Source organism: Populus alba, chromosome 11 (genome assembly GCF_005239225.2).
Source record: "Populus alba chromosome 11, ASM523922v2, whole genome shotgun sequence".
NCBI lineage: Eukaryota > Viridiplantae > Streptophyta > Magnoliopsida > Malpighiales > Salicaceae > Populus > Populus alba.
This window is the reverse complement of record NC_133294.1, coordinates 16,902,079-16,917,618: the sequence shown is the minus strand read 5'-3', so window position 1 is coordinate 16,917,618 and position 15,540 is coordinate 16,902,079. Positions and strand designations below refer to the sequence as shown.

At 31.9% G+C, this 15,540-nt stretch overlaps 2 protein-coding genes across 2 annotated transcripts; both read left to right on the top strand.

Annotated features, from left to right (window-relative positions):
- Positions 1 to 4,008: 4,008 nt before the first annotated feature.
- On the top strand, positions 4,009 to 6,361 carry LOC118031457 (uncharacterized). The gene is made up of 5 exons (XM_073412282.1): positions 4,009 to 4,291; positions 4,384 to 4,482; positions 5,451 to 5,576; positions 5,722 to 5,909; positions 6,338 to 6,361. Exons 1-5 carry the CDS (start codon positions 4,009 to 4,011, stop codon positions 6,359 to 6,361), a joined length of 720 nt encoding a protein of 239 aa, XP_073268383.1.
- A 7,371-nt stretch (positions 6,362 to 13,732) lies between these two features.
- Positions 13,733 to 15,258, top strand: LOC118031507 (U-box domain-containing protein 8). The gene has a single exon (XM_035035938.2). It carries the CDS (start codon positions 13,857 to 13,859, stop codon positions 14,979 to 14,981), a length of 1,125 nt encoding a protein of 374 aa, XP_034891829.1. The 5' UTR covers positions 13,733 to 13,856; the 3' UTR covers positions 14,982 to 15,258.
- The last annotated feature ends 282 nt before the right edge of the window (positions 15,259 to 15,540 follow it).

Genomic DNA, 15,540 nt, shown 5'->3' with positions numbered 1-15,540 from the left:
GGCTTCAAATTAGTTCGTGTGGAAGGTAAACTAATATGACTTAGTTGATTTAATTGGTATGAACTAATCAAAATTCCATTTATTTTTGGAATATAGTTTTTGTATATATCATTATTTTAAATTTTTTTTAATAAATATAAAAACAACTACTTTTTAGATATAGACTCTAGTTTTAAGATATGGCACAACTGACTTAGTTTATAGAGTCAAAAACCCAATTTATTTTTGAAATCTAGTTTTTTTGAACTAGATCATAGCTCTTGTCAAGTTTAATAACTTTATCTTTTGAAATCTAGCTTTTTTTTTTAACTAAATAATTAACTATTTAAAAATTAAAATAAAAAATTAACACAAATATAATCTACCTTAAAAAATATCTGAAATAATATCTAAAAATATTTGAAGTACACCATGAAGGTGACATTTTCCACTATAGTAGCTCTAGCTAAAGTTATAGTTTGTACAACTTGACGATATGGTAGCTCAAAAATTAAGAGAATCAACATAGATAATAATGGAAAAATCAGAGAAAAAAGAGAAAGAAAGGTGAGCCCATTTGACTTTGAAAATCAGCTCAATCAACTTATATGATTGCGCCCTTGTTCGGGCTAAAAAAGCCAACCCAAAGTACTCAGTGGGCCAAGAGATTCAACCCACCTGAGCTACACATAGTAGTTTAGTTGAGAACCTAATAAAACTATAATATATAGTTCAATCAGGTAAGCCCAATTTTTTCTTGTTTGTATCATAACTTACCCCTAAGTTTTGTAAATATATATATTTGAAAGACTTTAACTAGCTACAAAAGAGGAAAATACTTACAGTGTAAGAGTTTATCTTTGTGTAGACACAAAAATATTCTCTTTATGGATATGCCTTTCAATATTTGCCCAATTTCTTAAAACTTTTGGAGACAAATAATCATAAAAACCTAGTAGCAAGTGGTCACGAGATGTAGAGACAATTGGTCATGATCACAGGGACTCTGGAGACATAATGGAGATTTTGCCTTGCAAGATTCCAAGGAAACATTTCGTGTTTAGGGACATAATGATGCATTAATCTGAAAAATATCTGTAGTAACTTACCATGAAAGGCGGCATTTTTTTATTATGATAGCTCTAGCTAAAGTTGTAACACATGGAGGTAACTTAAAAAATAAGAAAATTCAACTTAGATAATAATAAAAAATAACAGGAAGAGAGAGAGAGAGAGAGAGAGAGAGAGATGAGTATTGTTCGGCTTTGAAAATTGATCCAACCCGTGAGTTACATGGTTACTCGTTTGGGCTGGAAAATAAAATAATATAAGGTAACTCGATTAAGTAGAGAGACTCAGCCCCACCGAGTTACACATGGTAGCTCGATTGGGTAAGCCTGATTTTATTTTATTTTTTGTTTACATTATCAGCTTGCTAGGAAGCACACATACACTTAAAACTTAAAATGGGACAAGTTCTCAACAGCTTCTTTTGATTTGCTTGACTGCAGTGGCACAGGTGTCTTCAGATATGGGGTCTTAGTACTCCCGGGTCACAAGTGGCAGGAAAAACAATGACTACTATGATCATAAAAGTCCTCAGAATTTGATTGCTCAAGTAAGTGAAATGCAGAAGTTTCCAAAAAATGGCTCCCCTAGTTGTTCATATACTTATCGTGAAGGATGATATCTTGAACTTCTATTTCCAGGCTTGGGACTTATGGAATTAGGAAAGTCATACCCTACTCATGATGTTTTGAAATTCATTCAAATAGGTCTTTTATGTGCTCAAGAATCCCCAGCAGATCGACCAAAAATGTCAACAATAGTGTTTATGCAGGATAATGAAATAGTCCTTCCGTCTCCTAGCAAGCCTGCATTCACTATCAGAAGAAAGTAGGATGATTCAGACTGGTCAACAGCTAGAGGTGGTACTGCTTCTATAAATGATGGAACAACAACCAAAATCGAAGCGCGATGAAGTCTTGAGGATCATGTTGTGAATTATAGATAAATTCTCCTTAAAGAAACACCAGAAGTGAAATTTTGATAGCAATCAGAAAGAAAACAAAGCCAATGTCAGGATTGCTTTTTTATGTCTGAACATCGTAGAATATATAAATGAACTGGGAATAGGAAGAAGCCAGATTTGGATTTGATGTTTATTGGATATACATTACTTCGACATTCAAAACTCCAACAAGTTGCTAGCTAGAACATTAAACGAATCAAAACCCTGATGGTTCTATAGAAGAAAAACTTGTTCAAACTTCTTCAGGAAAGAATTTAGTCAAACTCAGAACTTAGCTGACCTCTCAATGTCATAAAATCCTTTGGATAACAAGCTGGGAATAACTCCAACAGAAATCTCTCAGAATTTTCTTCTGCAAAGGAAATGATTAAGATTCTCAATGCACCGTTAGTTAATTAGTAATGGTAAGGTATTGCAAAATCAAATTTTTAATGCCCTATCTACAATTGTGCTTCATGCCTAAACTTGAATTTTCTGGTAGACAGATTTGCCTTTGCTTTTGGGAAACCTGCAATGACTATAAATTAAGTAGAACTCACCATGTTCTCCACGGACTCATCATGTCTCGTGACTCATGATAAGAAGATCAAAAAGGTAGCCTGAAAAACATGAATAAACTGAAAAGCACTACTTAAATCATCACTAGGTCAGAATTCTAGCCACACCAGCTAGTACGATTGCGGCTTCTCGACCATGCGTGTCTCCATATATCTCCTACCATAAATGGCAAAACCTAAAAACCAACGAGTGTCACTGGTAATTTTCATATGTATGGAAGAGGAAAGTCTCCCGTCCAAATCAGTGCTTACATATTCTGCGACCATGTATACGCTGTTGGCTTTGTATATCGCTGTGTCATACTCATTTAGAACGGTTTTAAGGAGTTGAAAGTACTTGGAAATGTCCAGGAGCCAACTACAGGGATGCTAAAAGCGTCAGGATTGACATGCATAGAATTTTTTCACAGGAATCAATCACATATTCGGATCTCACATGAGATGTGACGAACTAAAAATTGACAAGATTTGTCTTCTAACGCGCAATTAGCTCACAAGAGTTGCGCAACAGCAAAGAAACCTCACCGGGAATTAATTCCTAATGACCTTTCAAGTTGTCATTTATTGCATGGCTTCACTCACTGAGCAACCCCCTTGTCTAGAAAAATACACCTAAATAAAGTTAATAGAAATGAAAATGTATAGGTATGATTTTATTCATGTGGACCTTTCATTAGGTAGCTTCGGCTCCACTCATTTGAACCCCAACTACACTAACAATAAATTATTGGTGCAGTTTCTAAATGAATAATAAAAGAAAAGATGTTTATTTTATATTAAAAAAATATATTTTTTTCCTATGAGTTTTTTATTATATATTAAATTAAATAAAAATCATTGTGATGAGCTGATTTAGTGTGTTTTTTAATTTTATGATATAGATATTTATAATATCAAAAGTGACACTTGATACTTGATATATCGATAAAATTAATTTGTTTTTTAATTATATAATTTCATTAACAATTATGATATTTATATAGATTAATACTAAAAATATTATCTTTATATGAAACAAATAAATACATTAAGACAATATTTAATAAATTATTGGTGCAGTTTCTAAAAAGAATAATAAAAGAAAAGATGTTTATTTTATATTAAAAAATATATATTTTTTCCTGAATAATTAGTGTGAGTTTTTATTATATATTAAATTAAATAAAAATTAAATTTATAATATCAAAAGATGACATTTGGTATTTGATATATCAATAAAATGAATTTATTTTGAACTATATATTTTCATTAACAATCATGATATTTACATAAAATTATACCTAAAAATATTATCTTTATATGTAACAAATAAATACATTAAAAGACAGTATTTTCACATCCTTAAGTCACCTTCTTATTAATTTGTTTCCATCTTATACTATTTCTACTCAACCTCACCAACAAACGTATTGTCACCGATTGCTTGGCTCAGACCAAATCATGAATCCTGCAAAAAGGTCCTTGAGTTCATTGTTTCTCTTCCTTGCTTTTCCTCTTTGCTCATCTATTGACATCATAGCTCCAAACCAATCAATCAAAGATGGAGATGTTTTGGTCTCTGGTGGACAACGCTTTGCACTTGGGTTCTTCAGCCGGGGCAATTCTACTGGCCGCTACATGGGAATTTGGTACCATAAGGTTTCAGAACAAACTGTTGTATGGGTAGCAAATAGAGATAATCCTGTCAGTGGTACCTCCGGGGTCCTAGCTATCGACAATCAAGGTAACCTTGTACTTCATGAAAATAACAAAAGTACTGTTCCTATTTGGTCTTCAAATGTTTCAGCCTCGTCAATGACCGATTGCCTGGCTCAGCTTCTGGATACAGGAAATTTGGTCCCTGTCGTCCTGGAAGTCCAAAGATGACCCAGGAACCGGAACCGTTTTCTTTGGCATTGAACCAAGTGGGTTCGCGTAGCTGTTCCTATACAAGGGTCAAACCCGATTGTGGCGGGGCGGGCCATGGACTGGACAAAGATGGAGCGGAGTACCAGAAATGACTCCTAATTACAACTTCAATGTTACTTTTGTTAACAACCTTGATGAGGTATCTATAGTGTATGGCATGAACAATCCCTCCATCATTTCAAGAATGGTGGTGGACGAATCAGGATTAGTACAACGGCTGACATGGAATGGTCGCGACCAACGATGGATCGGATTTTGGTCCACCTCGAGAGAACAATGTGACACCTACAGACAATGCGGTGAGAATAGTCCCTAAAAGGTGTAGCGTGCCAGGTCTCGAGTTCGAATCAGGCATGTATTTCTTGTAAAGCTTGAAACAACTAGATTTTACTCGCTTACCTAGGCACAAAGTACACTTTCTGGGAAGTGGGATTTCTTGAATTCAAAAAAAAAATGTGGTAAGAATAGCAATTGTGACATCTGAAGTGTAGATGAATTACAAGTGTGCAGTATATGTATTTTTCTATAAACCTGGCTTCACATCACGGGTTAATTTGATGACATGTTAATCTTGTTTTTGGTTTAAATTAAATTGAATTAATTTAATATAATTTAGTTAGGTTAATCTATAACTTAATCGATTCAATTATAATTTATTTTTTTAATAATTTTAAAAACGATATTTATTTTAACTTTTAAAAAAAATCTTAAAATGATATTTTAAATTTATCCGAGTCTATTAAAATTAATTTATTCAACTTGTAATTCAAGTTTTGAACCAAGTTATCTTTGCTTAATTTAATTAATAACTTTGATAAGAAATATTTCTACTAAAGATAATTACTGATCACATCTGATTTTTCATCTCAAGGAAAAATTTAGAGTACTGAATGGTTCATCATTAACAACTTAAAAGATCTAAACTTTATCTCGTATCAGCTACTAACTATATTTATTTTATTTTTACTTTTCAGCTAAATATGAAAAGTTAGGACCTCTTGCCAAGGGAGGAATACAAGCAGCACTGATAGTATCTGTTGGTGTGGCACTATTTCTGATAGTCTTCCTTGTGTATTGGTTTGTCAGGAAAACGAAAAAAGGTAAGCAGATTCCTTCAACTGTTATACCTGAGCATTAAATTTTCATAATTATTTAGTTTGATTTACATGAACTGATATGTATAATAATCTCTTCATTGTTGTTTTAAGTTGTACCAATAATAAATTTGTTACATGTTTATTACAGCCAGTGGTAGGAACAAATCTTTCCCTTCAAGTTCAAAATGCTTAAGAGACTCCCCGATTAACGAATTTGATGAAGGTAGAACAGGTTCAGGTTTACCATTCTTTGATCTCAATGCCATAGCTGCAGCAACAAATAATTTCTCAGATGCCAACAAGCTTGGAGAGGGTGGTTTTGGCTCAGTGTATAAGGTAGTCTGGCTTTAAGTTTCTTAACATGTACCTATTACAACTCTTATGTTAGAAAATGTGAACTATGAAAGTGGTGAATTGGGATTGCTTTTGCAAGGTCTGCTACATGGTGGAAAGAAAATTACAGTAACTAGCAAAGTATTCTGGACCAGAAATGAAGTTGAACTGATTGCAAACTTCAACGCAGGAATCTTTGTCAGGATTTTAGGGTGTTGCATCCAAGGAGGAGAGAAGATGTTGATCTATGAATACTTGCCAAACAAAAGTTTGGACTATTTTATTTTTAGTATGCCATCATTCTGCTTATATTTATCGTCAAACTGTCCCTATACAGTGGATTTTTCAGTTTTTCTCGTTCTGTAAAACTTGAACATGCATGCAAGTAAGTCTCCATTGATTTGATGAAATTTATGCTTTTTTTGGTGCAGATGAATCAAAAAGTTCACCGTTAGATTGGTCTAGACGACACAACATTATTTGTGGGGTTGCTCGAGGAATCCTATATCTTCATCAGGACTCCAGATTAAGAATCATCCATAGATATGGCAAGCAATGTTCTACTGGATGCCTCAATGAACCCAAAAATCTCAGATTTTGGCATGGCTAGAATATTCGGAGTAGACCAAATTGTAGCGAAAACAAATCGCGTCGTTGGAACATAGTATGTTCACCATATTTCTTTAATAAACTAGAAGTGAGTAGGCAATTGCAGGGCTGTCTTGGATGGGTTTTTTTTTCTGAATACATAAGTTATTGGCTTCTTCTTCTGGTATGCTATTGCAGTGGATATATGTCACCAGAATATGCAATGCAAGGCCCATTTTCAATAAAATCTGATGGATACAATTTTGGGGTTTTGCTATTAGAGGTCATCACTAGTAGAAAAAACAGCAGGTTTTACGATGAAACTACTTCTTCCAACTTGGTTGGATATGTAAGTAAGACTAGACTATGATTATTTCACACTTTTGCTTATCTCCAAATTTAATTTCTACTCCAACATAGCATATTGATGTGAGATTTCTCTAGGTTTGGGAGCAATGAACAGAAGGCGGGGCCTTGCAGCTAGTTGATACATCGATGGGCGAATCGTACCCTGCAGATCAAGTTTTAAGATTTATCCAAATTGGTCTTTTATGTGTGCAAGAATCCGCAATGGAGCGGCCAACAATGTCTAATGTTGTCTTAATGTTGAGTAATGATACAACTCTTCCATCTCCAAAGCAACCTGCATTCATTCTGAAGAGAAGTTGCAATAATGGAGATCCATCAACAAGTCAAGGAAGTACTTCTGTAAATGAAGTGACCGTCACTATGCTTGAAGCTCGATATAAGCTTATATATTGTTGGATAACCATCTTAATCAAAAGTTTAAGCTTTAGAGTAAGGTTTCAATAATAATTTTTATAATATTATGTAACATAATTTTATATAAAAAAATTTTGAACTTAAAACTTCTATAGTAGATCAATCATTATCTTATGTAATTGTTCTTAATTATTTAATTTTAGTTTGAAAATATTTAATATTAATTAACAAAAACAGGTCAGGTAGGTAATATCCAAACTCATAATTATTTAGCTAATAAAATTATGATACCATATCTAATAATCATGTTAAACCAAAAGTTAATGTTATTAGATGAGGATGTTTTGCATTTATATGTTACAAGTATATATATTATGGTAGTGAAATATTAATAATTATTGATTAAATTTTTAAGGATGCAGTAGTAGTGTAGTTATTTTTTTATTAACTCATAGGTTCGTTGCATCAATATTCTACAAACTTGGTTGCATTATTCTTTCTAGGTTGAAGAGAACTCGTTCTCAAGTTTTGTTCTTCCTCTAAATAGGATGTCAATTGTTGAATATTAAAGATATTAGAAGTCTTCATATGCCTAGGATGGTGAAGTTCAAAAGTATTTTCATTTATCTTCTACAATACTTCAGAATAGCTTATATTTCTTTTCTTCAACTTGTTGTACTTGCCCCCAAAAAACGTGTAATGAATAAGCACTTTTCAATATTAAATCACCTAACCTCAAATACCACTCGCTTATAATGAGTATTAGTCATGGCTTTATAATTGGCATTGTTATCAATGATTGTCTTCTTCACCTGCTCATGAATTCCATACAAGTAATTTGTTATACCATTAGCTTGGACGTATAGTCATCTGATATACTAGGAACATGTATTATATAAAGGTTAATGTAGTTTATGTATCAATTAATACACCAATGCAAGATTGAGAGATTTAAAGATGGCAAAATAGCTAATTTAACTTGCTAGAGAATGTTACATGGATGATATGCAAATATGTCAAAGTTAATAAACCTATTATTGAAAAATCAATAATTCTGGTTTAAATGATAGAACCAATTGAAATAAATTTTTACCCCCAACATCAAAACCACTAACTTTTAGTTTTTCTATACCTATAATTTCTTGTTGAAGGAAAAGAATCTACACTAGATCTTTATTGGTAGCAAGAAGATGCTGAATAGGTAGAAAGTAATCTAATTATTGAAAGATGTTTTTGTCAAAACTTGTATAGATTTGTTTTAGTTTGATGTGGTGAGTTTATAAATATAATTGTGTAGATATATATAATATGTGATGACTTTTAGAGCATGATTTTATCTAGCACAGAAGAAAGAATTTCCATATTTTTTCTTTTTTCCCCCTAATTTCTAACATGAAGTTTATGATAGCTGTATAATGAAATTCATCAATTTAAAATAAGCCATGAATGTCATAAACATGTTAACATCACTACAATTGAAATAATTTCTTACAAAACAAATAAAAAACTAAAATATTATTATGACAATTTTGAATGTATAACAAAAAAAAAAAAAACAATCCACTAAGTCTATCTCAAAATAGAATATAAACGGGTTTAAATTGTTGACCGACCTCGAAATAGAATCTAAACAAGTTTAAATTGTTAGGTGACCAACCTCGACATGAAATGCAAACAGGTTTAAATTATTAAGTGCCCGTTGGCATTGAAACCTGCTTTTGCCGGTTTATGCTTTTAGATCGTTTTGATGTGCTGATATCAAAAAATGATTTTTTTAAAAAAAAAAAACATTATTATGCTTTCGACACGAAAAGCTATTTAAGCTACCACACTCCCAAACACCCCTCTAAATGATCAATCTTGATATGAAATTTAAAATTATATCAAAATTGTTATGGATCAATCTCAACATATTCTATTGTTTTCAAATAATATTCATCACTTGAGACATAAACATGGAAGAAATTCACACCAACCAAGACAAAAATATAACATCATCAAGTTAACAAATTCACATGTACATATATCCATAGCTACATCTATGATATTAAGAATCACACATCCATTTACTTGCATATTCGACAGGATATTGACCAATTCACATCACAAAATAATTAGCAAACAAGATTTAAATTTCTATATCATCTTGAGGAGGAGGAAACCGTGTGGACACCAAAGCATATACCTGTATAAACGGCCCAACGGCCTAGAAAAGGTTAATTCAGACACAGCATGGAAAGGTGACAAAACTCGTGAAGCACGTTGGTTCCTTTATTATTGAGTGTCCTTTCAATAATGAAGAAGAACAGAGGCCCTCTAGGGCAGATGATCTTTCTTCGAGGCAGGCACGTAAGCTCTCCAAATAACCTTTCGTTTTCAAGACTAAAATAAACTAAAGGCTGAGGATATTGAACCAGTCTACATCCATCAACCCGTCACCCTCTCCCTTCAAATCAATCTCTGCCATTAGTTTTTTGAACAGCTGTGAGATGAGACTGCAAACTCTATCTCCTCTCCCTTTCTCTCTCTCTGTGTGTGTAAAGTCTCCTAGGAAAAAGAAAAAAAAAAAAAAAAAAAGGGGTCATATTGGTTTCTGGGTTTTAATTATGAGTTTTAAAATTTTTTAAAATATTATGACCTAATTGTTATATGTAAGTTTGGTGAATGGTTAATTATTAGAAATATTATTTTAAATTTGTATTTAATGTTATAAATAAAATAAAGTCCATGGTTTGTTAACCAACGAACCAAGTTTGATATGATATATTTATTTTTTTCCCTCCTCTTCATTTTTCCATAACTAGATAAGTTTGGATATATAGCTTTAGATTTGACTTGGATTTCTTGTGAATATAATAACATCTTAAGTAATTGTAAGAACATTATAAAATTACTGATTTATTTTATATTTAGTTGATTGAAATTATTATTGAACGCACTAATTTACACCAAATTAAGATAATATAGCTTCATTTTTTTGTTGATTTTGATCTGGAAAAAATTATATTGTAATCATAGTTTTCCTGTGAACAAGATATATAAAATACATTTTGACAAAAAATAAACTAAAATCCAATAAGGATTATAAGGTCGTAATCATCCATTCACAACAGCAAATTGATTTACCTCGTGTCCCAGAATTTAGCCAAGAACATATGTCCCCAAAACCATGAAAGGGGCCATGCTCAACAATAATTTACTCATTTTTCACCTCTTAATTTAAAGTTTTTTTGTTCTTATCTCCTTGATTCCATGTCTCATAGCACAGAAATTCTTGGCATTTGCGTAATATATGTACTTTGGCATCATAGGAGCTTTCCCTAAAGCTTGGACATATGCCCACTGCCACCGCCCATCCTACGTAAATAATAAAGCCTTCTTTGTTTTTAAATGCAATTGTCAAATGGCACCGCAGCACACTGCATCTACATTTCTAGTCCCCGTCTGGGATTCCAGCTTTAATGAAGGGCGGTTAAATATTTGTTTTTGTTTAAAATAATTTTTTTAATGTGTTTGGATTGTTTTGATGTGTTTAAAAATAATTTTAAAAAATAAAAAATATATATAAATATTATTTTAATATATTATTAAGAAAAAAACATTTTAAAGCAATTAAGTACTATTACATTATGTTAAAGAACCAATTCAATCTAACAGCTTAAACTGTTAGATAAGGTTTCACACGATATAATTTATATTATTCTTTAATGAATACCTTCAATCCTTTGGATTTAAAATTTTTATAGACTTATATTGACTTGTGTTTAATTTTTATCAAATAAACAAAGATGATGAGATTCAAACTTGTAATTGGTTAGTCATTCAAGGCTCTTATATAATGTTAAAAAATCAATTCAGTTAAAAACTTAAATTATTAGATAAAATTTCACGATATAATTTATATTATTCTCTGATATAATCCGAAATACTCAAGTTGAATGAATGCAATACTGGTATTACATGTAAAAAAAAATATTTTTATTTATGTTAAAAAATAATATAAATTATATTTTAAAATTTTATCTATCTATTTAAATTAATAAATTAAAATGATTCCTTGAGAGACTCTAATGAGCATTCCCGATCAACATAAATCACCCCTCTTTCAAAACCTTACTTGTTAAGATCCCATGCCTATCCTGCAAGCCATGTCTCACTATTCTAGTAGTTATTTACACCGTTAGTTAATTTTATAGTTTAGTTATTTCTATTTTTATTCTTTTATTTAAGTTACAATTTATTTCATTAGTAAATGTAAAATAAACTAAATAATGTAAATTATTATACGTGCAACAAAATTTAGAAGATAAACTGTAATTTTTTAAAATACAAGAATTAAATATAAAAACAATTAAATTATAGATTAAACTAAATGATATTTAATTTTCAATAAATTTATATAAAGCTTGATTATGCTTAGCACGCACGACTACCTCACGGCTTATGATTTCTTATTGTGTCAAAAGTTATATAAGAAGATTTTTCAGAGATTTATGCTTTTTTTTATTATTATTATGGATTGAATATTCTTGATGGCATCTTTCGCAAATTAATTAATAGATAGCGTATAATGCTTGCTCTTTCTTGATTTATTTATTTGTTATCAAAACACCCTAATCATCAATCATTGGTCAAATATCTTAGGTGAAACCTTCCCATGAGTAAGATTATGATATAATTGGAATTGTCAACTTCCTTTTAAAATCTTCAATTTTGGATAATTAATCAATAAAAAAATATCTATGATGAAGCGTGTTTTCTTGGTTCTCTATGTTATTGTATTTGTCTTTTCTTTTTAATTTTATTATTATCAAAATTAATATTGTAATTGTATACGCCTGTTTTAGAGTATAGTTACGGATGTTTTTTAAAGTTTTTTTTTCACTTAAAAATATATTAAAATAACATATTTTTTTTATTTTTTAAAAAATTATTTTTGAAAATAACGTATCAAAACGATTTAAAAACATAAAAAATATATAAAGTAAAAAAATAAAAAAATTTAAATTTTTTCAAAAACTCTTTTAAAACATAAAAAGAAACAAGACTAGTAAAAAGAAAGATATAAATATATCCCACAAAAAATAATAAAAATACCTTTCTTTTTTTTGCGATTCCCCTTTTAAATCCTCTCATCTATTTATATCTATTTTTTCTATACAGTGTAAATATCCTCTAATTACAACATGAATATTATAAATTTTCTCAGTAAACAAACACACTTGATTCAAATATTTAAGGTTAGGTTGAGAATCAAATTGGGACAATTTCTCATAGTTGACTAATGGCTATAATAACTTCAATAAAAGAAGAAAGCTTGTGTGTTCAATAAAGTAAGGGTGGATTTTTTTCAAAGTTATTAAATTAAGTTTGGTCATATGAATTGTTTATCCAATAAATTAATTTGATTTAAATTGTGTTTTAATTTAAACTCATTTTTAAATTGATATTATTAAATTCTAGTGACTAACATATTTAATTCACAACTTATTTTTTTTAAAAAATAATATATTTAAATTAATTGATAAAGCGACAAATAACGTATTTTTTTTCAAATAATGATTTCAAATCTAGACATGACAACTATAATTGTTTTTCCAAAACAGAAATTTTTACTCTTTTCATACGTTTCTTCTGTATGCTCTTTAATTATGAGCCATTAATAAAAGGCAATGGACCGTTTGACGCCCATTAAAAAAAAAAAAAAAAAAACCTGTGGCTTCCAGAACTGCCCCCCATTAAAAGCAGCCTCCGAAAATTCCCATTCCATCTTGTTTCCGGTCGGCAAAGTAGCCGACAAAGCACGGAAGATTTCGGAAGAACATTAACCCAGAATGAATTACTAATATGCCCCTCCAAGCCCAAAGCTATTACTACTAGCATTTTTGCATTTGCATTTTCTAGGGTTTACTTGCTATTAATATATGAAAAAACTAGGAGGGTTATAATTCCAAAATGGGAATGTTTTTTGTTTTTTTAGGAGTAGGAGAGGATAAATAAACTAAAATTACGAACATTTTTTATTTATTGGAGAAATAGAGTTCAATTTAAAGTCTTTAAATTCAATTATGCCTTCTCAATTTAAAATTAAAATTGCATCTTACCTTTATATTTTATTAATTTAACTGGATAATTTAAATATATATTAATTATTTTTTTTATAAAAATAATGATTATTTGTAAAATGATATCGTTATTAACCTAAATATATATTTTATAGTGTTATTTATCATCAATTGTGTATACACACACATAAAAATTAAAATAAAGGTTTCCAAAACATACACATAAGCCCTCACAAATCTAATCATAGAAGTATGATTTGCTTTAGACAAATTAAATTACCCTTCCAAACCTAAGCACTTGATTTTTTTTTTAAAAAATAAAATAAAACAAAAAAATGAAAAACCTCTTGTGCAAATTTGGAGAAGCCACGAGGGCATTATAGTCATTAAACTACTTCCCTCATTAACCCCAGCATATGAACTAAACCCCCTGAGACCTAAACCCCCCCCCCCTCTCTCACTATTTATAGAGAGAGAAACATACACTGAGTCAACATTTCTAGTGAGAGAAACAACTCAGAACCCAACAAAACACAAACAAAACAAAACCCAGTTTTCTTACAGCCTCAAAAGCATGGCCACTCACTTGCCTGATGATTTCAAGTGTCCAATTTCTCTAGAAATCATGTCCGACCCGGTTATTCTCTCTTCGGGTCACACCTTTGACCGCTCCTCAATTCAACGGTGGCTCGACTCCGGCCACCGTACTTGTCCAATTACTAAACTCCCCTTGCCTGAGCACCCTTGTCTTATCCCCAACCACGCCTTGAGAAGCTTGATTTCCAGCTTCACCATCCCAAAATCACAACCAGACCCCAACCCGTGTCGGAACCTGAACCCGGACCAATCGAAGAAATACCAAACCCAGCTTCTAATCTACACTCTCGTGTCCCCATCTTCGACACTGGAGTCGAAGCTTCACTCGCTGAGTCAACTCACTAGACTCACCAAGCTGGACTCGGGACCCCGCCGCCAACTTACCGAGTCCGGTGCTGTCTCAGCGGTTCTAAACTGTGTCAACTCGACCGAGTCGGAAATCCAAGAGAAAGCGCTGGCCCTCCTCCTTAATCTCTCTCTTGATGATGATAACAAGGTGGGCCTTGTCGCTGAAGGTGTAATTAGTCGGGTCATAAATGTTATCCGGGCTGGGTCGGCAAGTTCCCGGGCCATCGGTTGCACAATTTTGACGAGCTTGGCTGTTGTGGAAGTAAACAAAGCTACAATCGGAGCCTACCCAAATGCGATAAAAACGCTTATTTGGGTTCTTTATAGTGGCAAAGGGCGTGAAGTGAGAGAAGCAGCCACTGCATTGTATGCAATTTGTTCATTTGTTGATAATAGGAAGCGTGCTGTGGAGTGTGGGGCTGTGCCAATTTTGATGAAAATTGGTGGGATGGGGCTGGAAAGAGCGGTGGAAGTTTTGAGTTTGTTGGTGAAATGTAAGGAAGGGAGGGAAGAAATGAGGAAGGTTAATGGGTGTTTGGAGGTTTTGGTTAAGGTCATTAGGAATGGGAGTGAAAGAGGGGTGCAATGCGCGCTTTTGACATTGAGCTGTTTGTGTTGTTTCGCGGAGGAAATGCGTGTTGAGGCGGAAAAGGAAGGGGTTTTGGAGATTTGTGTTGGGTTTTTGGATGACGAGAATGAGAAAATTCGAAGACATGCTTCAACTTTGGTGCAAACTTTAAGTGGTAGGGGGTAGCATGAAGAGATTGTTGGTGGAGGGTGAAGAGTCTTTTGAGGGATGGAGATGAATTTTGGGGTTTGTTTTGGGGATATGGGCTTATTTGGGTTTGTTGGATAGTTTCGTGTACAAACAAAGGAATCGGAGGTTTGATAGGGGATATGGGATATGTTTTTCTTTTCTTTTCTTTTTAGTTTTGTAAATTTTAATAAGTCAAATCTCTGAAATTTAATGGTTGTAGTTGAAAAGGTTTCAAATTGGAAAATTGTCTCCAATCTACTTTTAATTTTTGCCATTTCCTTTCCTTTTCTTTTGTTTTTTGAAGGGTTTTATAGTTTTATTTGATTTTGATGTTGGCAAAGGAGTATCTGAATTGTAAATTTATTGATATGGCAACTGTTTCTGTTCTGTCAAGTACTGCGATTGAAGATAGTTTGAATGCAAAAGGAAACAATAAGATATGGTAGCTATGCTGTTTTTACGTTATAACATGTTAAATCGGATCCTTTTAAGCTCAAGCCAGTGATTTGGATGGCATTTTCTGGACTTTAAAACTTCAACTCATCGGCATTTTCAA

Coding starts and splice junctions, on each gene's coding strand:
- LOC118031507 (XM_035035938.2), top strand. CDS start 13,857: ATGGCCACTCACTTGCCTGATGATTTCAAGTGTCCAATTTCTCTAGAA.
- LOC118031457 (XM_073412282.1), top strand. CDS start 4,009: ATGAATCCTGCAAAAAGGTCCTTGAGTTCATTGTTTCTCTTCCTTGCT. Junction 4,292..4,383: donor CCTAGCTATCGACAATCAAG/GTAACCTTGTAC, acceptor TGCCTGGCTCAG/CTTCTGGATACAGGAAATTT. Junction 5,910..6,337: donor GTTTTGGCTCAGTGTATAAG/GTAGTCTGGCTT, acceptor TTTTTGGTGCAG/ATGAATCAAAAAGTTCACCG.